The 27,966-nt window shown below is 36.1% G+C and overlaps 2 protein-coding genes across 2 annotated transcripts; both read left to right on the forward strand.

Moving 5' to 3' along the window:
* Nucleotides 1–10,795: 10,795 nt before the first annotated feature.
* Nucleotides 10,796–11,713, forward strand: Or4k77 (olfactory receptor family 4 subfamily K member 77). Its single transcript, NM_001000614.1, has one exon. It carries the CDS (start codon nucleotides 10,796–10,798, stop codon nucleotides 11,711–11,713), a length of 918 nt encoding a protein of 305 aa, NP_001000614.1.
* A 9,427-nt stretch (nucleotides 11,714–21,140) lies between these two features.
* Nucleotides 21,141–22,076, forward strand: Or4g17 (olfactory receptor family 4 subfamily G member 17). Its single transcript, NM_001000613.1, has one exon. It carries the CDS (start codon nucleotides 21,141–21,143, stop codon nucleotides 22,074–22,076), a length of 936 nt encoding a protein of 311 aa, NP_001000613.1.
* The last annotated feature ends 5,890 nt before the right edge of the window (nucleotides 22,077–27,966 follow it).

A 27,966-nucleotide genomic window follows, 5' to 3' on the forward strand; every position in this document is an offset into this window, starting at 1 on the left:
CTGCCCCACCCCCCACATTCCCCTAAACTGGGGGTCCAACCTTGGCAGGATCAAGGGCTTCCCCTTCCACTGATGCCCCAACAAGGCTATTCTCTGCTACATATGTAGTTGGAGCCCTGAGTCAGTCCAGGTATAGTCTTTTGGTTAGTGGTTTAGTCACTGGAAGCTCTGGTTGGTTGACATTGTTGTTCTTATGAGGTTGTAAGCGCCTTCAACTCTTTCATTCCTTCCTCTAATTTCCCCAAAGGGGGTCCTGTTCTCAGTTTGGTGCTTTGCTGCTAGCATTGACCTCTGTATTGGACATCCTCTGGATGTGTCTCTCAGGAGAGATCTATATCCGATCCCTTTCAGCATGCATTTTTTAGCTTCACCAATCTTATCTAGTTTTGGTGGCTGTATATATATGGGCCACATGTGCGGCAGGATCTGAATGGCCGTTCCTTGAGGCACTGCTCTAAACTTTGCTTCCATATCCTCTCCTATAGATATTTTTCCCCCTTTTAAGAAGGAGTGGGAGCATCTACATTTTGGTCATTCTTCTTCTTGAGCTTCCTGTGGCCTGTGGATTGCATCTTGCACAATTTGAGCTTTTGGCTAATATCCACTTATCAATGAGTACATATCAAGTGTGTTTTTATGTGATTGAGTTACCTCACTCAGGATGGTATTTTCTAGTTCATTCCACTTGCCTATGAATTTCATGAAGTCATTGTTTTTGATAGCTGAGTAGTACTCCATTGTATAGATGTACCACATTTTTTACCCCATTCCTCTGTTGAAAGGCATCTGGGTTCTTTCCAGCTTCTGGCTATTATAAATAAGGCTGCAGTGAACATAGTGGAGCACATGTCTTTGTATATGTTGGAGCATCTTTTGGGTATATGCCCAGGTGAGGTATAGCTGGGTCCTCAGGTAGTGCAATATCCAATTTTCTGAAGAACCTCCAGACTGATTTCCAGAGTGGTTGTACCAGTTTGCAGTCCCACCAGCAATGGAGGAGTGTTCCTCTTTCTCCACATCCTTGCCAGCATCTGCTGTCGCCTGAATTTTTTATATTAACCATTCTGATTTTTATGAGGTGGAGTCTCAGTGTTGTTTTGATTTGCATTTTCCTGATGACTAAGGATGTTGAACATTTCTTTAGGTGCTTTTTGGTCATTCAATAATCCTCAGCTGAGAAATTATATTCTTGCTTTCTGTACAGTGTAGTTTCTCTCCTTATGTTGAAGTTTTCCATCTATTATCCTTTGTAGGGCTGGATTTGTAGAAAGATATTGTGTAAATTTGGTTTTGTGATGAATTATCTTGGTTTCTGTATCTATGTTAATTGAGAGTTTTGCTGGATACAGTAACTTGGGCTGGCATTTGTGTTCTCTTAGGGTCCATATGACATCTGTCCAGGATCTTCTGGCCTTCATAGTTTCTGGCGAAAAGTCTGGTGTGATTCTGATATGGCATTTGAGTTCTCTTAGGGTCCATATGACATCTGTCCAGGATCTTCTGGCCTTCATAGTTTCTGGCGAAAAGTCTGGTGTGATTCTGATATGTCTGCCTTTATATGTCACTTGACCTTTTCCTCTTACTGCTTTTAATATTCTTTCTTTGTTTTGTCCATTTGGTGTTTTAAGTATATGTGAGGGGAGGAATTTCTCTTCTGGTCCAATCTATTTGGAGTTCTGTAGGCTTCTTGTATGTTTATGGGCATCTTGTTCTTTAGACTAGAGAAGTTTTCTTCTATAATTTTTTTTGAATATATTTACTGTCCCTTTAAGTTGGGAGTCTTCACTTTCTTCTATACCTATTATCCTTATGTTTGATCTTCTCATTGAGTCCTGGATTTCCTGTATGTTTTGGACCAGTAGCTTTCTCCATTTTACATTACCTTTGACAGCTGTGTTGATGATTTCTATGGAATCTTCTGCTCCTGAGATTCTCTCTTCTATCTCTTGTATTCTGTTGGTGATGCTTGTATCTACGGTTCCTTGTCTCTTCCTTAGGTTTTCTATATCCAGGGATGTCTCCCTTTGTGCATTCTTTATTGTTTCTATTTCCATTTTCAATTCCTTCATGTGTTTGGTTGTGTTTTCCTGTAATTCTTTCAGGGATTTTTGTGTTTCCTTTCTAAGGGCTTCTACTTGTTTACTTGTGTTTTCCTGCATTTCTTTAAGGGAGTTCTTTATGTCTTTCTTAAAGTCCTCCATCATTATCAAAAAATGTGATTTTAAATCTCAATTTTGCTTTTCTGGTGTGTTTGGATATCCAGTATTTTCTTTGGTGGGAGAACTGGGCTCTGATGACTCCAAGTAGTCTTGGTTTCTGTTGATTAGGTTCCTGTGCTTGCCTCTAGCCATTGGGTTGTCTCTGGTGTTTACTTGTCTTGCTGTTTATGAGAGTGACTTGACCCTGCTGTAGACCTCTGTGTCAGCACTTCTGTAGAACTCCTTTCCTGTTACCTTTCAGCCTTTCCTGAGATCAGGTGTTCTGATTTCAGGTGTTTCTCCTGGAGACTGTCTTCCAGCTCTAGGTGCCAGCAGGAATCAAAGCGTCCTGCCCCTGATGGCTCATAGGTCCTTGCACCCAGCTGGCACAGTTGACACTATGCAATTCCCTCTTGGGTCTGGACTGTGGGCATAGGGTAGTCTCCTCTGACTTCTCAGGAGTGTCCACACTTCTGAGGGTCTGGTTCTCTCCCCCATGGGATTTGGGTGCAGGGAGCTGTTTGGCTGGTTCAGCTGGGTCCTGGGCAGAGACCAGAACCACGAGTACTGGCCGCTGTCTGTTCCTATATCCCTGTGTCCAGAGGCACTGTGCAGTTTCCCCTTGGACCAGGGATGTGGGTAGAGGTTTGCAGAGGTGGCAGTCTGTCCTGCAGTCTCAGGATGTCTTCACTCCTGCGTGGTCAGCTCTCTTCCCCACGGGATTTGGGTGCAGGGAACTCTTCCTGCACATTTCTACCTATGACTTCTTCGTACCTACAGTTGGGGGTTTTTCTTATTATTATGACAGAAATTTTATTTCCTCAGATTTTGTGAAGAATCATATTATATTTACAGTGAAGCAACCTTAGTTTTATATATGGGTCAGGCATTGTATTCTAAACTAGTTTCTTGTCATATATTTTTATTCAAATAGTTATTAAATAATCACATCCATATTTTCACTCTCAATTTTTGTTTCTCCTAGTCATATTTAGTTAACTGACTAGATATTACTGATATTGTTGCCTCCTTTTTCTCACGTTTAGTGATTCTATATAATGTTCGTTGAGCTGTCTATCTAAAGATCATGGTCACCAACATCACTTTCCTTCTTAAACCGTGACTGTGTCTATAAACGTTTGAAATTCTGCAGCATATCAATCTTTAATAAAAACAAGACATTTTTCCAAAGCTTAAATAAATGAACTACTGAATATAAATCACATATGCATTACTCAGTTTCCTAACTGAGTATGTGAAACATAAAACAAAAAGTGAAAACAAACAGTGTAGCTACACACTAAGTTTATTGTCAAGTCCGAGAGTCTAATTCAGGCAATTGTTTGAAAGACAGTAACAAAAGTTCAGTTACTAATGACCAAATTATATAACTGTCTCTAAAATTAAGACAAAGGAGAGATATTATATATGGTAACATAATTGAAATAAATGTGAAAAGTGTGAGTCTGTTAGATATGGAAAGTGAGATCAAGACACATATGATGTATACATTCTTTCAAAATCTATATTTTCTAAAACATTTGTAGCCTTGAATAACATGAGAATAAAGATATCTCAGAGTTGTGAAACTTTCAATTTTCAGATGGCTAACCCATGACTTAGCAGCAAAATTCCTGGAAAATAGTGGATATAGGAAGTATGTGATGGAATAATACAAAAAGGAATACATGAAGTTTGGATATATATAGGCAATGAGTAACAAAACAAAACACAGGATGTATGCCTGATTAGGAATGCACCACAAAATTGTGAAATTTAAACAATGACAATTATTCAAAATATAAAGAAACATACAATTTATTCAAAACACTTCAAATCTTATACCTTCTAGGAAAGTATGAACGGTCCATCTACCCACTTCTTCATCTTACCAGCCTAAACTAGTAGGAATTTAATGAAAATTGTAATCTATTCTTCCCATGAGGAGGTCCTTTATTTCAAATATGATATGTTATATTTTTTCAATTTAAAATGTATGCAAGTTAATGTATATAAAGGTTAATTTATAAAGAATAATTTCTTTTTTTCCCATCTTTTTAACTTTATTTCTTATTTACATTTCAATTGTTATTCCCTTTCTCGGTTTCCAGGTCAACATCCCCCTAGTCCCTCTCCCTCCCCTTGTATATGGGTGTTCCCCTCCCCATCTTCCCCCCATTACCACCCTCCCCCCACAATCACATTCACTGGGGGGTTCAGGCTTGGCAGGACCAAGGACTTCCCCTTCCATTGGTGCTCTTACTAGGCTATTAATTGCTACCTGTGCAGTTGGAGCCAGGGTCAATCCATGTTTAGTCTTTGGGGAGTGGCTTAGTCCCTGGAAGGTCTGGTTGGTTGGCATTGTTGTTCATATGGGGTCTCAAGCCCCTTCAAACTCTTCCAGTCTTTTCTCTGATTCCTTCAACGGGGGTCCCGTTCTCAGTTCAGTGGTTTGCTGCTGGCATTCGCCTATGTATTTGTTGTATTCTGGCTGTGTCTCTCAGTAGAGATCTACATCCAGTTCCTGTCAGCCTGCACTTCTTTGCTTCATCCATCTTATCTAGTTTGGTGGCTGTATATGTATGGGCCACATATGGGGTAGGCTCTGAATAGATGTTCCTTCTGCCTCTGTTCTAAACTTTGCCTCCCTATTCCCTCCCAAGGCTATTGTTGTTCCCCTTTTAAAGAAGGACTGAAGCATTTGCATTTTGTTCATCCTTCTTGACTTTCATGTGTTCTGTGCATCTAGGGTAATTCGAGCATTTGGGCTAATAGCCACTTATCAATGAATACATACCATGTGTGTTTTTCTGTGATTGGGTTATCTCACAAAGGATGATATTTTCCAGTTCCATCCATTTGCCTATGAATTTCATAAAGTCATTGTTTTTGATAGCTGAGTCGTATTCCATTGTGTAGATGTACCACATTTTCTGTATCCATTCCTCTGTTGAAGTGCATCTGGGTTCTTTCCAGCTTCTGGCTATTATAAATAAGGCTGCTATGAACATAGTAGAGCATGTGTCTTTGTTATATGTTGGGACATCTTTTGGGTATATGCCCAAGAGAGGTATAACTGGGTCCTCAGTTAGTTCAATGTCCAATTTTCTGAGGAATATCCAGACTGATTTGCAGAATGGTTGTAAAAGTCTTCAATCCCACCAACAATGGAGGAGTGTTTGTCTTTCTCTGCATCCTTGCCAGCATCTGCTGTCACCTGAGTTTTTGTTCTTAGCCATTCTGACTGGTGTGAGGTGGAATCCCAGGGTTGTTTTGATTTGCATTTCCCATAGGACTAAAGATGTTGAACATTTCTTTAGGTGATTCTCAACCATTTGGCATTCTCAAATGTGAATTCTTTGTTTAGTCTGAACCCCATTTTTAATAGGGTTATTTGTCTCCCTGCTGTGTAACTTCTAGAGTTCTTTGTATATATTGGATATAAGCCCTCTATCACTTGTAGGATTGGTAAAGATCTTTTCCCATTCTGTTGGTTGCCATTTTGTCCTAACAACAGTGTCCTTTGACTTATAGAAGCTTTATAGCTTTAGGGGATCCCATTTGTCGATTCTTGATCTTAGAGCATAAGTGGTTGGTGTTTTGTTCAGGAAATTTTCTTCAGTGCCCATGTTTTCAAGATTCTTCCCCATGTTTTCTTCTATTAGTTTGAGTGTATCTGGTTTGATGTGGAGGTCCTTGATCCACTTGGACTTAAGCTTTGTACAGGGTGATAAGAAAGGATCGACCTGCATTCTTCTACATGCTGATGTCCAGTTGAACCAGCACCATTTGCTGAAAATGCTATCTTTTGTCCATTGGATGGCTTTGGCGCCTTTGTCAAAAATCAAGTGACCATAGGTGTGTGGGTTCATTTCTGGGTCTTCAATTCTGTTCCACTGGTCTATCTGTCTGTCTCTGTACCAATACCATGCAGTTTTTAATCACAATTGCTCTGTAATACTACTTGAGTTCAGGGGTATTGATTCTCCCAGAAGTCCTTTTATTGTTGAGGATAGTTTTAGCTATCCTGGTTTTTCATTATTCCAGGTGAATTTGCAAATTGTTCTTTCTAACTCTCTGAAGAATTAGATTGGTATTTTGATGGAGATTGCATTGAATCTTGAAGCATTGAATTGCTTTTGGTAAAATGGCCATTTTTACTATATTAATCCTGCCAATCAATGAGTATGGGAGATCTTTCCATTTTCTGAGATCTTCTTCAATTTCTTTCTAGAGGCTTGAAGTTCTTATGATATAGATCTTTCACTTGCTTGGTTAAAGTCACACCGAGATATTTTATATTATTTGGGACTATTATGAAGGGTGTTATTTCCCTAATCTCTTTCTCGGCTTGTTTCTCTTTTGTGTAGAGGAAGGCTACTGATTTACTTGAGTTAATTTTATACCCAGCCACATTGCTGAAGGTGTTTATCAGGTTTAGTAGTTCTGTGGTGGAACTTTTGGAATCACTTAAACATACTATCATGTCATCTGCAAATAGTGATATTTTGTCTTCTTCCTTTCCAATCAGTCTCCCTTTGATCTCCTTTTGTGGTCTGATTGTTCTGGCTAGAACTACAAGAACTATATTGAATAAGTAGGGAGAGAGTGGGCAGCCTTTTCTAGTCCCTGATTTTAGTGGGATAGCTTCAAATTTCTCTCCATTTAGTTTAATGTTAGCAACTGGTTTGCTATATATGGCTTTTACTATGTCTAGGTATGGGCCTTGAATTCCTGTTCTTTCCAGGACTTTTCTCGTGAAGGGGTGTTGAATTTTGTCAAATGTTTCTCAGCATCTAATGAAATGATCATGTGGTTTTTATCTTCCAGTTTGTTTATATAGTGGATTTTATTGATGATTTTTTCCTTATATTGAACCATTCCTGCATTCCTGGTATGAAACCTACAAGGTCATGATGGATGATTGTTTTAATGTGCTCTTGGATTCGGTTTGCAAGAATTTCATTGAATATTTTTGTTTTTACATTCATAAGGGAAATTGGTCTGAAGTTCTCTTTCTTTGTTTGGTCTTTGAGTGGTTTAGGTATAAGAGTAATTGTGGCTTCATAGAAGGAATTCGGTAGTGATCCATCTGTTTCAATTTTGTGGAATAGTTTGGATAGTATTGGTATGAGGTGTTCTATGAAGGTCTGATAGAATTCTACACTGAACCCATCTGGACCTTGGCTCTTTTTGGTTGGGAGACTTTTAATGACTGCTTCTATTTCTTTAGGAGTTATGGGGTTGTTTAAATGGTTTATCTTTTGTACGTGGTAAATTTCTAATACCTAATATAACACACTACTTTAAAATATTACTGCTTTGACCATTCCTTGAATTCCTATCAACTAAGTTTCAACTGTGAAAAATGAAACTTAGTTTGTGTTTTAGTGATGTAATGAGACAATTTGCCCCTCATTTAGACACCATTTTTTGCAAGTAAGTGTGTGTACCAAAGGATTCCAGCCAAAGATATTAAATGTGTGTACTAAAGTTTTGGCTGCATCCCTACCAGATCACACAGACCTAGAAGGTCTTTGGATGTGATCTGAGTGGCCATATTGATGGATTAAAATTCCTCTATAGAAATATGTAGTTATGAATGCAATAACAATTAATAAAAAGAAAGGCCATGAATTGAAGGACAGCATTGTGCATTATATGTGAGGAATTGGAGGTTAATACAATGGTAATAAAAATGTAATTGAACATAATTAATAAATATACTTCCAACTATAATTGCTTTATCACATGAATGATTACAAATATTTTTGGGTATGTAATGTATACAAAATACTATATATACATCTACAATAGTATTTCTCTAAAATGCATGCATAGTTAAAAATAATTAGTTAAAATTCTGAAATGAAAATCATACTTAATGAAATAGAATTATGTGATAAAATATTGAAAGATTTTAAATGCTCTTAGTACACATTGTCTATATAAAGCACTCATATGCAATTTTACTGTATGTGTGTCTATCAAAAAATAACGGTGTTCACCTTAAGTACATATAGTAAAATAAACTTTAAAATAAAGGCAAGTTATACAATCTAAAATAAGATTGTTTGCCTGATTCAGTGTCTATCAAAAAATAAGGATGTTCACCTCAAGTACATATAGTAAAATAAACTTTAAAATAAAGGCAAATTATACAATCTAAAATAAGATTGTTTGCTTGATTCATAAGTGTGGTAGCAGTTAAAAATAAAGTATCATAAAAGAAAGAAAAAAAAATTTCTCTCTTAACGTTTCCGGGTGGGGATGTATTTATCTAAAGAGATACGTGAACTGTAAAGCTATTGACAACATATTTTCCCACTTTTTCAAATAATTATTAAATTTATTCAATGTTAGGTGGGTGCATGTGTCCTGATTAGACTTGTCCATATACACACACTCATATAACAACACATGTGGCCATCAGAAGATAACTTTAATAAGTTAATTATATTCCTCCAACTTGTGGATCTCAGATTAACTCAGTTCATCAGATTTCACAAGTGACTTTACTTGCTGTGGAATCTCAAGGTCCCATATGATTCATCTTTTAGCTTGTAAGTTGTCATAATGGTCATAAAATATTTACTCATAAATTATAAAATATTTTTAAAATGAGAAGAATAATGTTTCTTTATTGTTAACTTTTCTTATTTATATTAGCAAGAGATGTTGAGGGCTAGGGATCCCAAAGGAGTATGAAAGCAGAAGGCTTTCCAACTTCGTTGTCCTATTTAATGTGCAAAATGGGAAACTTTCCAGGTAGACATGACTGTTGTCAGTGTATATAAGCCACACTGAGGTAAAACATTCAGAACAAATGGTCAAAGCAGAAACCACAATCCGAGAGATTCATATTTAAGGAAGAATTATAGGAAACATCATCTAAAAGGGAGGACCTGCTTTACAAGGTGATTCCTGGAGTGAATAATACATCACAAACTATTTGTGCTTTCATTTTTCATCACAATTCCTCATTTAAGTTTTGTTTGTTTTAGTAGCACTTTTTTTTAACTTCTTTGATGATTGTACAGTGAGTTTTACATTTATATTTTTTAAATGTTTTGTTTGACAAATACATGGTAGAAATTTTCCCTTCTAATTAATTCTTGAGTCTTTGGACACTTAAACGTTTATATGTTCACATCTAATGATCTCTTACTATAAACTTGAAAGTTCCACGTCCCTCAACTTGAACGAATGTCATACTTGCAGGCCACTAAACTTCCTCTAATGTTATCTAATGATCTTTATATTACTGGATGCTCTATTTTCTCAAGATACAGACAATATAGTAAAGTAGTTAATAGAAATGGGAGGGAGATGAGAGTGGCTGGGTTTAGAATAATCACAGTGCTGTCAGAATTCACTAAAAAAATGTGAAGTGCCCCTGATATTCAAAGGGTTAAATATGCTTGATTTTGAACACAATAAGTTAACTTTTATGCAAACCTGATAATTTTTATTAATGAAGTTGGTCATTTATATTTATTTGTATGTACAAATGCCTTGTTTTACAAATGTCATTAATTTTCTTGGACTACTGAACATCAAGATTCCTATCATGTCATTTATTTCATAGTCTAGAAGCAATATTGGGGACTTGGAGTCAGAAAGGCTTTACTTTGCACTACAGTTTTACTACTTTATTATAGAACTGATTGACACAGGAAATCAATATGAATATTATTAATAAAATATAATGTTTTTTAAGTTCTTAGCACAGAAATTGCAAAATATTTCCTAATTTCCTGACATGTTAGCCTTCCAATTTCAAACTTAAATATAGTATTAAAAAGTACACAAATTAAGATGAAAAAAAATTTGTGAGAAATAAATTGTCCCCTGACAATTAAGGAAAGGAAAAAGAAAAAAGAATTGAGACAGAAAGGTAGAGAAGATTTTAAGAATAATTTATTCAAACTAGTATATGACATCGTACCATTTAGAATTAAGTAGCATCCATCATGTCTAGGAATATATAAATATTCAGTGACATAATTCAGTGGCTAAGTCTATAGTTTAAGGAAAGACATAATGCTTTCAGCCTGTAGGTTCTCAAATTATTTGATGAAGATGTTTTATCACTCATTTTATTAGATTTAATTCAATTTTGTCTATTTATACTTAGTCGAAAATAGATTTGTTCCTGGGAATTTTGTGTTTATTCCTGTAATATGCCAAGACATTGCCATTTTGAGCTTATACTTGTCAAATATAGAGGCTCTAATATTAACTCAGGTATTCATTGAAGAAAATTATTTCTGATTCCATACAGAACAGGTAGTTTTAAGTGTTGTAAAGCATAAGAGAACATTTGGTACTAATGTTCTTCAACAGTATATTCATTTATATACACTTACATATTGTTTTGAAGATGTATATTTCAGATGTATAATTTTTGAACATTCCCTGATTAGAAAAGTATAACAACATAGGAAAGCTATTTTAAACTTGAGTAGATACAATACTAAGACATAATTTGTATTTTTCTCTGCTTATTTAACTCTGAACATTAAGTTATTGTTTCTATTTCAGGAATTGTTAGTTCCACTGTGTCTCTCTCAACCCATCAGAACACCTTGTAGTAAATGGAAGAAGCAAACCAGACTGTGGTGACTGAGTTTATTTTTCAGGGACTTTGTGCTTCAAAAGAACTACAGATCTTCTTATTACTGCCATTTTCCACCCTCTACCTGATGGCTGTGGTAGGCAACCTCTTTATTGTGATATTGATCATCATTGATCATCATCTCCATTCTCCCATGTACTTTCTGTTAGCTAATCTATCATTTATTGACTTCTGCCTTTCCTCAGTAACCACCCCCAAACTGATAACTGACCTTCTAAAAGATAATAAAACCATTTCCTTTGGGGGCTGCATGAGCCAGATCCTCTGTGTTCACTTCTTTGGAGGAGGTGAGATGGTACTTCTTGTAACAATGGCCTATGACCGGTATGTGGCCATCTGTAGGCCGCTACACTACAGCAGTATCATGGACAGACAGAAGTGCATCTGGCTTGTTTTGATATCATGGATCATTGGCTTCATACATGCCATGAGTCAACTGATCCTGGTTTTGGAACTACCTTTCTGTGGACCTAGACTGGTAGACAGCTTTTTCTGTGATATTCCTTTGGTGATGAAATTAGCCTGCATGAATACTGATATTCTGGAAATACTAATAAATGCTGATAGTGGTGTTTTAGCAACAACTTGTTTCATCCTCTTGCTCATATCCTATACTTACATTCTATTAACTGTTAAACTTCACTCTAAAGATGGCTCATCAAAGGCACTATCCACATGTACATCCCATATCATAGTGGTTGTGCTATTCTTTGGGCCAGTCATTTTCATCTATCTGTGTCCAGTTAGCATCACTTGGGTTGACAAGTTTCTTGCGGTATTTTACTCAGTCATCACACCTCTCCTGAATCCTGCCATCTATACACTGAGAAATAAAGATATTAAAAATGCCATAAAGAAGCTGATAAATCACATGTGAATTCTGGTTTAGACATCTTACATAATCAGAATTTATTTTTCATACACCATTTTATCCACATTTTTTGTGGAAACTGAATTATATACTAACTCATTTTGGAAATCTATGAATTATAATTAGTATATAGTTATGAAAATAGGCATTAGAAAAATACATTTGAAATTATAATACTTATATCTTCATCCATTAGAATGAGTAACAACTCTGCATAGTATACCTGTATATGCTGAGGATTAGCAGATGGTAAAAATGTTCCAAAGAAATGATCATGTTACTACACATTATCTGTGTTCCCAACGTTGGGAATTCAATTTAATCAGATTTTAAAAAATTGGCTTTGAACTTCTTCTCAATACTGCCATTCTTTAAAATATGGCATTATATGCCAGTATACCAATCCTAATTCTATTTTTGCCACTGAAGATATTGAGGATATTTGTGAAGTCTGGATATGTGTGAGAAATCAAATCATAATGCTAATTGCCTCATATTGACCTAATCCCTGTCAGTTTTCAAGTGTTATCTATTCATATGAATTCAGAATTTTTTAATTCATTCCTTCACAAAGAAGACAATTTGCATATATTTTAATATATTTTTCTCAGTTCAAAAATTATTTGTCTAATTTTTATTTTATATTGACAGTGAAATGTCATAATTGCCAAGGCCAGTTAAGTAAATTTTATATACTCTTGATGATATGATAGAAATGATATTTCATGTACTGTGTCATTTGCTGGATAAAACTATACATATACGTGTTTACAATACTTCGAGTTTTAGTTTATTGCTAAATAGATATGAAAACCATAATTTCATGAATATAATGCCCTAATATTTCATGTGAAATGGTTAAAATCAATCTGTATGTATATTTCAGTAAGTTAAAGCGGTTGCTATAAGAAAAATTATGTAACAAAATACACACAAATACCTGTTTTTCCAAAATCGTATTAAAGGTAAGTATGATTCATTTCTATGCACAAACCTTACTGCATATATATGTGTAGTTTTTGATCTTTTTGAGAAAAAATTATCTCCATTGTAATTATAGATTTAACTATCAATACTTTTATATCACCATATTTTTATTAAATATGTTCTTTAATAATATCTACAGTAGTTGAGCATATCTTATTTTTGTCTATGATTTTATATTTCCCTCCCACAACTATTATCCCTTTCCCCGAACACACACACACACATACACACATACACGGACAAAAGGTTCTTTGTACATTTATGCATTTTTGATTAATACATATGTTTTTTTTTTGTTTTCATCTGTTGCTTACAGTTCAACAAGAAGTTGTAGTAGTACATAGGAACTCTCTGGTCTGTGATTGACTTTTGACTTTTTTGTTATGCAGAGGCCATGGCTGGCAGCCTCGGGATCATGACTACATTAGTCGTGACATGCCCACAGATTGTACTTCATAGCTCTTGCATTCTTTTTGTTCCCTTCCACATTCCCAATTCTAAAATGACCTATTATTGCCTGTGTAGTTTTTAAGTCTTAGTTAAATGGCTTATTCCTGGACAGATCACGCCAAGCCAGCACAGTCCTCAGGAGAGAGGTCTGTCATTGAAAGAGGGGAAGAAGAGAGGAACAGAAAAAAGAGAGATGAGTCAGGGACCTTGTCCATTATTCCAGCTGTGACATAGGTAACACAGGTAGAGACACACAGAGGTGATACAGGTGAGGCATGGGCAGAGAGTGTGCAGAGGAAGCCATGGCAACAGACACAGGAGGGTCTTTGTCACCTAGGGGTGTCATCGTCACTGGATTCAGAACCTGGTTGTAAACAACTTCTGATATTAACACTAAGGGTATATATTACACTTAAATTTTAGCAATTCAGTAACGCTACTTGTATAAAATGTGTGTTTCAAGAAGAAGCCCAATGGAGGCTTATTATTTATTATTTTTATGGCTGAGCACATAAAGGAACTTCCTGTCAAACAAGAAGGCATGAGTTCCAAACCCAAAATCTTTGTGCTTTTTGCCTCTCTGTGGATCAAGTTCCTCTAACTGGGCTGCTTTTTCTGGCCTCAGTGGGCAAGGATACCCCCAGCCCTGAAGAGACTTGATGTGGCGTGGTGGGGTTATATCCAGGGGCGCCTCCACCCTCTCAGAGAAGAAGGGGATGGGGAATTGGGGAGGGACTGTGAGGGGGTCATGGAGAGGTGAGACAGCGATCATGATATAAAATGAATAAATAAATAATGGAACAAGAAAAACAAGCAAACAGGACATGACAGGAATAAAATAATAAGGTTCACTAATTCATTACTTAGAAATAAACTTACAAAGATCTGAATTTTTCCAACATGCCAAACATGTTGAGTGAAGGAAAGGATAATATATTTAACAAATGAAGAATGAATTTCACCATGTCCCTTCAACATGAAAATCAACTCTGTGAACTAGCCTGCAGGTCCAAGTCAACATGAAACAGGAATTGGGAAGTGAGGATGAAAAGACACAGAGACAAGGAATGGAGCCAAAGCCTGATCCTGGTCAAGACTTGCAGTTTATTTCTGCAGCTATAGCTTAAAATCACTTCAGCAAACAAAGCTCTTCTTGAGAAAGTTTCTCTACGGACTAAACACAGGTCCTCTTGGCTGCACACACTGCTCTCTGGCCTTGGCTACACACAATGCTCTCTGGCCTTAGCTACACACACTGCTCTCTGGCCTTAGCTACACACACTGCTCTCTGGCCTTGGCTGCACACACTGCTCTCTGGCCTTGGCTGCACACACTGCTCTCTGACCTTGGCTGCACACACTGCTCTCTGGCCTTAGCTACACACACTGCTCTCTGGCCTTGGCTGCACACACTGCTCTCTGGCCTTGGTTGCACACACTGCTCTCTGACCTTGGCTACACACACTGCTCTCTGGCCTTGGCTACACACACTGCTCTCTGACCTTGGCTACACACACTGCTCTCTGGCCTTAGCTACACACACTGCTCTCTGACCTTGGCTACACACACAGCTCTCTGGCCTTGGCTACACACACTGCTCTCTGACCTTGGCTACACACACTGCTCTCTGACCTTGGCTACACACAGTGCTCTCTGGCCTTGGCTGCACACACTGCTCTCTGACCTTGGCTGCACACACTGCTCTCTGACCTTGGCTGCACACACTGCTCTCTGACCTTGGCTACACACACTGCTCTCTGGCCTTGGCTACACACACTGCTCTCTGGCCTTGGTTACACACAGTGCTCTCTGACCTTGGCTACACACAGTGCTCTCTGGCCTTGGCTGCACACACTGCTCTCTGACCTTGGCTGCACACACTGCTCTCTGACCTTGGCTGCACACACTGCTCTCTGACCTTGGCTGCACACACTGCTCTATGGCAGTACTCTGGCTCTCCACAGTTCCGAACAGATCAAAGGCCTTACTATAATACCTGAAACTTTGACATAACTGAAGATGAAAAGATCATGGGAACTTCAATTATAGGCATATATGCTTTCTGAATAGTAATCTAAAACCCCAGGAAATAGTAAAAAGAGTTGAAAAACGGGATTACATGCAATTAAAAACTTCTACAAACCATAGGCAACAACTTACAAAGTGAAGAGATAGCTACAGAATGAGGGGAAAATCTCGGCCATTTCTCCCAACAATAAGTCCCGGAACCCTGGAGCTGGAACTGACCTGATTGCTTCCTTCCTGAGGAAGAGCTTTTGTAATACCAGATGACCTACTACTTCATGGTACCTGAAATAACACTAATGAATTCTGTGTATGCTCTCACACTGTGGTAAAAATGCTAACAATAGTGCAAGAGATTTAATGCCATTAGGAGTTGGCATAAGAAAATAAAATTTTAATGTAGAAAAAAAGACATGAGCTAAAGAAAATTAATCTCAGGAAAAAGAAAGGGATGCCAAAACTGCAGGAACATGAAGGGTGATAGAGGGCAAATATGATCAAAGTATATCAGATGCATACAGTAAAATGTGACATAAAACTCATTGTGCAATTTACATTAATAAAAACTTAAGGGGTTGGGGATTTAGCTCAGTGGTAGAGCGCTTGCCTAGCAACTGCAAGGCCCTGGGTTTGGTCCCCAACTCCGAAAAAAAGAAAAAAAAAACTTAATTCATCAAGCAAGTGCTATACAGCAAAGAAAATTGCCTCAATGTCAACTCTTCAATCACTACAAAATATTATTTAGATATTTAGAAAATGCTAATTATAGAAGAGTTATTATCCTATAGAGGGCAAAATTATAAAATGTGAAACAAAGTTTAAATGACTTTGGATCTGTTTATGTATACTAAGAAGTCCGTGGATAAAATTATGCTTAGTGGGACTTGTTGAAAGCATGGAAAGAACTAAAATAATATATTTATAAAGAAGAAAATATATAAAGCTTATGAGAAACCAGGACAATATAACTTTTTTTCTTTGAAAAATAAATTAAGTTTTATTTAGCCACAGTGGATTAATACAAATATTAACATTTCTAAATTATTGATCTAAGAAACATCATTTGTTCTGTCTTTGTTAAAATATATATATATATATGTCCATTTTACATTTCTTTTTTTCTTCTCTTTTCATGTTTGATATTATCATAGATTTCTTCTTTCTCTTTCCTACCTCTAAACTCTTTCATTTTGCCACCCCCACCAGTCTCCTTTGAATTCATAATTCATGGTATCTTTTTCCATTAATTGTTACATCAGGAGCATATATATATATATATATATATATATATATATATATATTAAATACTGTCTGCTCAGTCCATATGATGTTACTTATATATGCATTTTCAGAGCTGATCATTTGATTTTGGACAATAAATAGATGTGCTCTTCCTTGGGAAGAACACCTTTCCCACTCTCAGCCCTCCTCAGTTTCTAGTTCTTTATGTAGGCATGAGGCCTCATGGGCTTTTTGCTATCCACTTTGGAATGCCCTTTGGTATCATCCTTGTTCGTCTCACATTTGAGCAGTCATGTTCATGAAACTATATATGTGCCAGAGCATCAGAGAGTTTGCTTTAAGAGTGTATATTCTACTATGACCAGAATCCTCACTTTTTGTTCTGGCTTGTATTGTTGTAAGTTAAACAATGCACACTGTATCTGTAGTTCTTTAATTCTGTATCCCTGAAATCTGTATCCATTCTTTTTCTATAATGTGTTTAGGTTTAGTTTAAAGTACTACATTTATGATGATAATTTTGCTCTGCATACACGCATGCATGAATACATACACACACCCTCACACACGCAGTTGTTCTTGTTTACTTTTTCTCTACTGACTTTTGTCTTGAGCTTTCATTCATCTGTATAAGCCAATTGCAGACATGACAATATATTATTCTCAAGTACTTTATATTTCTAATATTTTGTAAACCACTTATCAACCTGTTACCAAGACAACTGATCAAGATCTTTGCCAGAAAATAAAGTTTTGCTCTTTGAACCAAAGGGTTCTGGTACACTAAATACCAGTGTTTGTAAAGAAATAGATTCACGCTAAATTTAGTGTTTCTATCATCCCATCGCAATGAACCATGTCTTCAAAAAAAGATCTTAAACAATAGCTTTACCTGTGATGCGATTCATCAAAGAAGCCAAGATAATGTTTTGCAGGACAGTGAAAGCCCCTATGGGCATACATATTAAATGGACAGTTAACAGTACACTATTTTACTTGGTTTCTATTTATTTCTATATATTTCTTAGTGTTGGGTATGAACATAATTTAATAGATGCCAAACAGGTATTATCATTGATTTTAATAAGTCCAATACTTCATTGTACATCAAATCTCAAAAAGAAAATACTGAAATTTAAGAATAAACTGAAATTTTTATTTCATCCCAATACAAGAAGTTGTAAAGATGGCCTAGTGGGTATAGTGGGTATAGTGGCTTAGTGGGTTCTCAAAAAATCAAGTTTCTAGATTTGTACATGATTAGAAACATGTTTTTTCAAAAAGAGCCACACAGTGTCTGTTATCAGAACAGTCAATTTGCCAATAATCAATTCTGCATCTGTTAATTGTTAATTGTTGACTCTTGGGAATAACAATATTTATAGAAGGCACTGTTTCTATAAAATATCAATAATGATGTAGTTATTGAACTTTATGCCCAGTTGTATTAATTGGTTACATTCCTGATAATAAATACCCATGTGCCTTTAGCTGTAATGTTGAGTGATGGATTAGAGAAAGAGTAAGTCTCCCTGTATTTCTCATCCCTAGAAGATGCTGAGGGTAGAATCTATGCTTACACAGGTAGGGTAAACACTGTTCTCTAACCTTCTGGTTTCAGACCACATTCGCCTCACCTTGTTCTGTGCTTTTGTTCTTCACACTTTTCTTCTTTTCATCCTTATGTTTCAATCTCAGCTCAACTCACTCAAGTTCATTTGTAGCTTTTGGTTTCTTTCCTCACATCTGAAACTGTGTGGAAAGAAACTCAAAGGTCTTCAAAGCAGTAATATATATATATATATATATATATATATATATATATATATATATATATCTTTTTACAGATTAACTTGGATATATTTTAAATTTGAAAAAAACTACTAAATGTAGAACAACTCATATTGGTAAAAATAAACTGAACTTGTTATTTTGTACCAATACCAGAAGTTGTAAAGATGGCTTAGTGGATAAAGGAGCTTCCAAATATCAAGGATCTAGATTTGTATGTGATTAGAAATATGTTTTGAAAAATAGACAATTTGTATCTATTTCTTTGTATTTTGGTAAAAATAATCATTGCTTAAATAAAACAAGTCTGGGGCACTTTCTAAACAAAAATAGTTTTCTGTTCTCTGTCCTACTCCTCATTATTTATTTCTTCAAATTTCATGCTTCACAGTTTGGGTTAGTCCATCACATTTATACTACTTTTCAGGAATTATGCAGTTAATCCATAGTCTTCTGTGAATTGATATACTCGTAAATTGGAACTTGCTTTATTCTATTACTACAGTTTGGTCTACTATTTTAAACAGGATTTCAAATGTATCATAAAATATTTTAATAGAGTGTATATGCTGTCTAAGTACTTTTTATGTCTTTTTGTATATTTCTAACTTTATTAGTTTAAATAAACTTCTTGCATATAATAGTACTTCTTTGTCTTGATTTTAGAGACAGTCATGTAATTTGACAACCGATTACTAGAAATTTAGTTCTTTGCTTCAAATAACATTCCCTGAATTAGACTCTTGTCTACTTCATAACATACTGCTAACATATAGCTTCAACAGTCTTTTCTTTACTCTTTTATCTTTGTATTTTACTAAAAATCAGAAGTTGGCAACTTTAAAATTCTATTCATATCATCTTGAATACATTATTTATAAATGCTTCCTTTTATTTTTATAATTACGTAAGTCAGTTTTAAATTAGTAATCCATATGTTGCATCCATTTTCTATAATAAGTGTGTTAAAACTCTCTGCTGTTTCATCAAAATTTTATACAATATGCTATAGAACTTCAAAAGGGTACTTAAGAAATACAACCAAGAATTAAGTAGGAAAATCACATTGACAGCATGATTTTCAAATAGCTTCACAAATGTCCTGTAGATTCACATAAACACAAGAAAGAAAGGAGACAAGAGCATCATTCATTGTGGTCAAGATAAACTTGAGAAGTAGAAGGAAAAAATGACAATAGTGATCTAAAGGATAAATTGATTTAAGAATTATTAGAAAGTAAATATATAAAAACATAGCAACACTGTAGAAAAACAGTTATGATATACAATAAAAGTTGTTTCACTTAAAATTAATACCCCTCTGCTCACATTCTGAGAAAACAGATTTTATTTTGAAAAGTTAGATGGGCACACAGCTGACAGATGACAAAAAGCCACAGGTAGAAACATGTAGAAATCAGACCATGACTGAGAGCATGAAATTCTGCAGTAATGCCAAGAAAACTGAGATTAATATGACAATTGCCTAAGATGTTGAGATTTATAATTATTTTCTCTAAAATAAAACAATGAAAGTATCACAGCAGATAAATAAACTTGGTCAAGCCCTTACAAAGGAGGAGTTGGAGAGAAAGGCGGAGTTGGAGTTGGACTAGTTAGTGCATAGAGTTCCAGAGCGTTACTTATTTTTATGTTTGTTTATTTGCTTTGCATTTTGACATAAGGTCCCTTGTAGACAATTCTGGCCTCCAACTCACTATCTATTCCTGAATTACATTCAATTGGCGATCCTCTTCTGTTGCTCATACCGAAGTGCTACCACCCCCAGCAGCTAGATTTTTTTTTAAATGCAATAATAGAAAAAGAATTCGCTGTGTTAGCAGTTTAAGGAAAATAAAAACTGAATATAGCTTAGTCAACTGATTATATGCTTGAGAAAGATCTACAGTATATGATTAAAAGGATTGTTCTTCAAGAACGCAGTGTGATACTTAGGAAAATGGATTACCATATCCTTTTGTTATGAATCCAAGTCCTAATTCTGACACTTTATCCCTCTAAAATTCATTTTCTCCATGAATAAAATGGATCTAAAAAAACAGCTCTGGGGATTGTGTAAAATTTAAGTAATATAATATACTGAACACAGATCCCTTTGCAGAATAGTTGTTTAATAGAAGCCATATGTAAGCATTATATGCATAGGCATTGCTTATCATATTTTGCTTCCATATGCATATTCTATCTTTGTAAGAAGGAATCATTTGACATCTGTATTATTTGGAATAAATATTTAAATGTTGTGAATGACTTCTGTGTATCTTACCTCCACAGTAGGTTGTGCAAACAAAAACAAAACACATGCCAGATACACTGGATGAAATTTTCAGTTTGTTAAGAAAATAATGATGTCCTTAAGGGGGTAAGAAATACAGCTAGGAATAATTTTCAAGTTACTGTGAAAGCATTGATGTGAAAATACCATTTTCACATAATTGTGACTTGAGTGCAAATAATCACAGGAACAGCGCCAAGAGAAACATAAAGACATCTTTGAAAATCAGAGCAAAGCAAAACAAAACACAAAATACCTGGTTATAAAAAACAAAAACTAAAACAAGAAAAGTAGCCCATTTGCATCCATTTAATATCTAGCAACTTCCTTTTATTTATATATTTAAAAATATACCATCATGATTATGAAACTATTTTGTATCTCAGGAGCCTTGAACCCATGATTCTCCAGCCTCCACAACAAACACACGGGAACTAAAGAAATATGCTGCATTATACTGCTAGCTTTCATCTCTTACATGATTTCTTGATTACTCTTCTTCCTTTTCCTATAGTTTTTCCTGTATTTCTGACTCTGATACATGCAATAAACAATCAATAGGTATACACTATACTATTTTCAATGACAATTTTATCATTTTCTATCAACAGTTCCATTGAAATCTTCTTGACTGTTCTAGTCAATGGATCCAATAAATGAAACTGTCGTTTTTGAATTTGTGTTGCTCGGACTCTCCAGTTCTTGGAAAAGTACAATTTTTCTCATGTCCTCCTTCTCTTTTCTCTATGTAAGCATCATCCTGGGAAACCTTTTCATTATCTTTTTGGTAGTTACTGACTCCCATTTACAGTCTCCTATGTATTTTCTTCTGGCCAATCTCTCTCTCATTGATGTTGGACTTTCCTCTACCACAGTGCCCAAGATGATCTCAGATCTTCTGAAGGAGCACAAAGTAATTTCTTTCCACAGTTGCATGACTCAGATATGCTCTATCCACATCATGGGAGGAGTGGAGATGGTGCTGCTCATAGCCATGGCGTTTGACAGGTACATAGCTATCTGTAAGCCTCTGCGCTATTTGAGCATCATGAGCCCTAGAATATGCATTTCATTTGTAATTGCTGGCTGGGTCACTGGAGTGATTCATGCCCTGTCACAGTTCTCTTTTGTTGTAAACCTCTCCTTTTGTGGTCCTAACAAACTGGACAGCTTTTACTGTGACTTCCCTCGAGTCATACAACTCGCCTGCACAGATGGAGACAAGTTTGAGTTTGTTGTTGCTGCCAACAGTGGCTTCATGACCATGGGGACCTTCTTCTTGCTTCTCCTCTCCTATGTCTTCATTTTGGTCACAGTCTGGCAAAGGTCCTCAGGGGACTTGTCAAAGGCTCTTGTCACTCTGTCAGCTCACATCACTGTGGTTGTTCTGTTTTTTACTCCATGCATGTTTCTCTATGTGTGGCCTTTCCCCACATCATCGATTGACAAATACCTGTTCATTGTTGACTTTGCTGTCACCCCTGCTCTTAATCCTATCATCTATACACTAAGGAACAAAGATATGAAAAATGCAATAAAAAAACTGAGCAAGCAGAGATGTTACATCAGAATTTTCTGACCAGATTTGTCATTAGAGTTTGTTTATGACTACAGAAATCTGTATTTGCTTGATTATTTAACAGCTTCAGTTAACATGTTGTTCAGGCCAGGCTCAGCATTAAATCTACCTCACTGGACAAATATATATTATTTTTGCAGGCTGTTTACTAATGGTTTTTAAAACTGTGGGAAACAGGAAACATCACAATGTGAGTGAGATATCATAAAAAGATAGAAGCTCTCTTAAGGAATAATATTTTGAACTTTGTGTCATAGTCCTTTTGACATAAGAAATAATATAATAACATTCCTTCTGTTTCTCATATTCTTTACAAAATAAAAACCTGTTCATTTATTCTGTCAAATGTCATATGCAATCATTAAATATGTAGAAAAAGTAGCTCTATTTCATTTCTTCCCTCAAAGCTCCTCCAAACAAAACCAGACACAATCTGATTATAGATACTTGGTTTGAAAACTGATGGTTAATGGCATAAATAAGAAAGGAGAAAAGAGAAAAGAAGAGTTAAGTGTTATGGTAATACAAATAACTGAGTTCCAACCACAAGAAAGTCAACAAAAGACAACACTACTATTAATGGGAAATCATTATGGAGATTGCTCAATGATTCTTAAACAAGATGAGCAAATGATGACTCAGAAACTCGTGTGTGTGTGTGTGTGTGTGTGTGTGTGTGTGTGTGTAATTAATATATAAAACATATATCCATGCACACACTTTTCTTGCATTTCTGTTCAGAATATCTAAGAAATTGATACTACCTAAGTACCTATCAAGTAATGAATGGATATACCATCAAATGCAAAATGAAACATTACTAAGCCATAAGTAAAGAAAAATTCTCATTCATGCAAAAGTAGTTAAAACTGGAGATTTTATGTAGAATGAACCAGTTCTGTGAAAACAAGTTCTACATGATTTTATGCCCGTATGAAACTTTTTGAAGTTGATATCACAGAAATGCAAAACAAAAAACAAAATGGTGATTTCTAGAGTCTGAGGTGGGTGGTGGTGGAAGGAGGAGATACCAAAATTAGATTTGGACAGAATAGTAAGTTCCATTTTTTTTTACATTGGGGCTCTACAGAAAACAAGGATGTGCTTTATATTTTAAAAATTAGAAGCAAGTATTGTGAATGATTTAGCAATTATAAATCATAAATATTGAAGAAATAAATATTTATTTACTAAATTTTTTGTTATCCCATAAATATTTATAATTTCTTGTTCTTTATATGTTACATCAACTTTCAAGGGAAACATCAAAGAAATTCTTGTCTTCAAATTGGAAATGGCTGGTGCTCAAACACCAAACCTGATTTGAAGAATTCAAATGTGATGGATAAATGAGTTTACTAGTGTTAACTTAGCAGGGTTGAATGGCTTAAGTGAATATGCATACAAAGAAAACACCACCCATGCCTATTAATGTCCTGTTTTATGTAGCTGTATTACTATACAGCACAAAGAAGAGATCATAAACTAACACAAAGCAACGATGTGCTAGGTGAACACCATCTTTCCTTTTATTAAAAAATCATCCAGAGTCCCCAATACCAAAGTACAGGAGGCCTTGCTTCACTGTAATCTCATACATAGAATCAATCCACAGAACTGAAAACACATAGTAGTCTGATGAAAACGCTGTCACCTTTGAAATGTAATTGAAAATAATGCTTACATAAATCCTAGGAACAAAATGAAGAAGTATAATTGTTGATGTTCATATTAAAAGTGTTCATTCCCTCAAGTATCAAAAGAAATGTAAATTTCAAAAGAGATAATCACTATTTCCTTTATCAAAACTGCCAAGCTTAAAATAACATTCCATATATATATATGTGTGTGTGTATATATATATATATATATATATATTAAAAAGAGATATATAGCGATATATATATATATCATATTATATAGGTAAAACTTTACTGGTCAGATATAAAAAAGAAATATTAATGACAATGCTTAATCTGAGATTTATATAAGATTAAGACATACAATGTACAAAATACTTAGTCATGTAAAGTCATACATATGTAAAAAAATAAATATTAAAATGATTTCATCATGTTAATACCTCATCTAGTTCAATAGTTTCAGTACACTGTTATACTCATATTACTTATTTATGTGAGGAGATAAAGTATGCCTTTTACTGTACTTTGAAAATTTTATATTTTTATTTCCCTTTATTAAGCAGATTTTCTCAAACAATAGAACATAAAAGCAGTTTCCCCTCCTTCTACTCCTTCCAGTTCTTCCTACCTCATCTTCTCCCATTCATATCTCTTTCTGTCTCTCACTAAAAAAGAACAGACTTCTAAAAACTAGCAACAAAACAGAACAAAATAAAATAACAGAAACAACAAAAAACATCATATCGAAGTTGAAAAAGACAAACCAATAGAAAAGTAAAAGATAGCAGGCACAAGAATTAGAGAGCAACTCATTGACATAGTCAAGAGCCCCATAAAAGTGCTAAACTGAAATATGAATATATATCAGACTGCTATCAGGCCCTGTGATTACTGTTCCAGACTCTGTGAGATCATATGAGCGTTCCTTAGTAGATATAAAAGGCCTTGTTCTCCTAGAGTCCTCCATACTCTCTGTCTCTCCCATTCTTGCTTACTTTTCCCTGGGTTCCCTGAAATATGAGGGGAAGGATTTGATGGAAACATCTCATTTTAAGATGTGTGTTCTATGGATATAGTTCTCTCCTGAGAGACACAGCCAGAACATGTCAAATACAGAGGCGAATGCCAGAAGCAATCCACTGAACTGAGAATGGGACCCCTGTTGGAGGAATTAGAGAAGGGACTGAAAGAGCTGAAGGGGCTTGCAACCCCATATGAACAACAATGCCAAACAACCAGAGCTTCCAGGGACTAGGCCACTACCCAAAGACTATACATGGACTGACCCAGGGCTCCAACTGCATAGGTAGCAGTGAATAGCCTTGTTAAGGCACCAGTGGAAGGGGAAGCCCTTGGACTTGCCAAGATTGGACCCCCAGTGTAGGGGATTGTTGGGGGGATGGGGGATGGAGGGAACACCTTATAGAAGGGGAAGGGGAGGGTTAGGGGTCTGGTGGACAGGAAACAGGGAAAGGGAATAACATTTGACATGTAAATAAGAAATACCCAATTTAATAAAAATGGGGAAAAAGATGTGTGTTCTAAGATTTCTCTTTGAGTGTACTGTCTGGAAGTTGGCCTGTATGCTTTTCCCCATCTGATGCAGCAAACGACTTCTCTGATTATAGCTAATTAAGGCACTGATCTATGAGTATAGCATAGGTCATTAAGAGGATGGTTACTTTCCACAGAACTGGGTTTCCATACTGACCTTCAAAAGATTTTAGTTGTCTCTCCACTTTCTGCCGCCCTCAATCCTAGCTCTTCTACACTTCATGTCTGATCTTCCAATTCTCATCCCTCCCTACATCCTTGATCCATTTGAGCTATAAAAATCTGTTCTATTCTGCCTTCAGAAGGAGATTAATTTTCCCCTCACACCCCCCCAGTCCCTTCCTGTACGTGTATCCTCTCTTCATCTACAGATTGTAGCTTGGTTATCATGTATTTAATGTTTCATATATAAATATAAAAATATACATATGGAAGGACCTATTGTTCCAGCTGCATGTATAGCAGGGGACTGCATTTTGAAAGGAGTAGGCATGTTTCCAATGAATGTCTGCTGGTGTGGGAGGCTGGGATAAGGAAATGAGTTAAAGAAAGGAACATTGTGGGAGAAGATCTTGTGATATCTTGAGGAATGAGGTCAGAGCAGAAAGGGAAAGCACGTAGGTTTTCTTGTGCAGAGCTGGAGATTGGAGGTGAGATCAGAGGGATCGGTTTTGGAGTTGCAGAAGAAGGGCTGGGAATCTACTATCAGCCTATGTGTTGCCCTCTTCTTTGGAAATTTTAAATTAGCGTGGCTCCAAGTCCACAGTTAGAGATATTTACAATTTAAAATGAAAAGACTCCAGACACAGGGTAGACAGCTTCTAACATGAGAGACTTGTGCTTTTATGTGCCACATATGTAAAAGAAACATTACTGTAGCTCAAAGCACGCATTGAAACACACACAATAATAGTAGGAGACTTTAACACCACACTGGAAACAGATCATGGAAACAGAAAGTAAACAGAGACACAGTCAAACTAATAGAGGTTATGAACCATATGGACTTAATTATTACCTACAGGTAATTTCACCCTGTAGGTTGATATCATTATGTAGGTGGAGGCAGACAAGATAAAAGGAGGTCTGTCATTGGACAAGAAGGAAGGAAGGCTGGAACAGAGGCTTTAGAAGAGAGGGAGAAGCAGGGGAGAAGGAATCTGAGTGAGGAAGAGGAATAGGGAGAATATGGTGGCAGATGTTAAGATTCTTCTCTGTGCGTAGATTACAGGTTGTTATGACTATTGTTAAGGTATGGGTGTATACAGGATTTTGTCCTGTCCAGATGGGAAAATTATATCTTCTTTTTTCCTTCCATTTTAATTAAATTGGGTATTTCTTATTTACATTTCAAATGTTATTCCATTTCCCTGTTTCCAGACCATCAGCCCCCTAACCCCTCCCATTGCCCTTCTATATGGGAGTTCCCTTCCCCATCCACCACCCATTACTGCCGCCCAACAGTCCCATACACTGAGGGTCGAGCCCTGGCAGGACCAAGGGCTTCTCCTTCCACTGGTGCCCCTAAAAGGCTATTCGTTGCTACCTATGAATTTGCAGCCCAGGGTCAGTCCATGTATAGTCTTTGAGTGGTGGTTTAGTCCCTGGAAGCTCTGATTGGTTGGCATTGTTGTTCTTATGGGGTCTTAAGACCCTTCAGCTCTTTCAGTCCTTTCTCTAATTCCTCCAACAGGGTACCATTCTCAGTTCAGTGGTTTACTGCTGGCATTTGCCTCTGTATTTGACATATTCTCACCGTGTCTCTCAGGAGAGATCTACATCTGGTTCTTGTCAGCCTGCACTTCTTAGTTTCATCAATCTTATCTAGTTTTGGTGGCTGTATATGTATGGGCCACATGTGGGACAGGCTTTGAATGGCTGTTCCTTTATTCTCTGTCCTAAGCATTGCCTACATATCTCATCCTACGTGTATTTTTGTTCCCCTTTTAAAGGAGTGAAGCATCCACATTTTGGGCATCCTTCTTGAGTTTCATGTGGTCTGTTCATCTTAGGTAATTCAAGAATTTCGGCTAATATCCAGATATCAATGAGTACATGCCATGTGTGTTTTTCTCTGATTGGGTTACCTCACTCAGGATGATATTTTCTAGTTCATTCCATTTGTCTATGAATTTCATGAAGTCATTGTTTTTGATAGCTGAGTAATATTCCATTGTGTAGATGGACCACATTTTCTGTATCCATTCCTCTGTTGAAGGGCATCTGGGCTCTTTCCAGCTTCTGGCTATTATAAATAAGACTGCTATAAACATAGTAGAGCATGTGTCTTTGTTATATGTTGGGGCATCTTTTGGGTATATGCCCAAGAGAGGTATAGCTGGGTCCTCAGTGCTATGTCCAATTTCTGAGGAACCTCCAGACTGATTTTCAGAATGGTTTGACCAGTTTGCAACTGCACCAACAATGGAGGAGTGTTCCTCTTTTTGTCAGCATCTGCTGTCACCTAAGTTTCGTATCTTAGCCACTCTGACTGGTGAGAGGTAGAATCTCAGGGATGTTTTGATTTGCATTTTCCTGATGACTAAAAATGTTGAACATTTCTTTAGGTGTTTCTCAGCCATTCGATATTCCTCAACTGTGAATTCTTTGTTTAGCTCTGCACCCCATTTTTAATAGGGTTATTTGTCTTTCTGAAGTCTAACTTCATGAGTTCTTTGTATATTTTGGATATT

Source organism: Rattus norvegicus, chromosome 3 (assembly GCF_036323735.1).
Source record: "Rattus norvegicus strain BN/NHsdMcwi chromosome 3, GRCr8, whole genome shotgun sequence".
NCBI lineage: Eukaryota > Metazoa > Chordata > Mammalia > Rodentia > Muridae > Rattus > Rattus norvegicus.

Excerpts from the sequence above, each read along its gene's own strand:
- Or4k77 (NM_001000614.1), top strand. The coding sequence starts at position 10,796 with ATGGAAGAAGCAAACCAGACTGTGGTGACTGAGTTTATTTTTCAGGGA.
- Or4g17 (NM_001000613.1), top strand. The coding sequence starts at position 21,141 with ATGGATCCAATAAATGAAACTGTCGTTTTTGAATTTGTGTTGCTCGGA.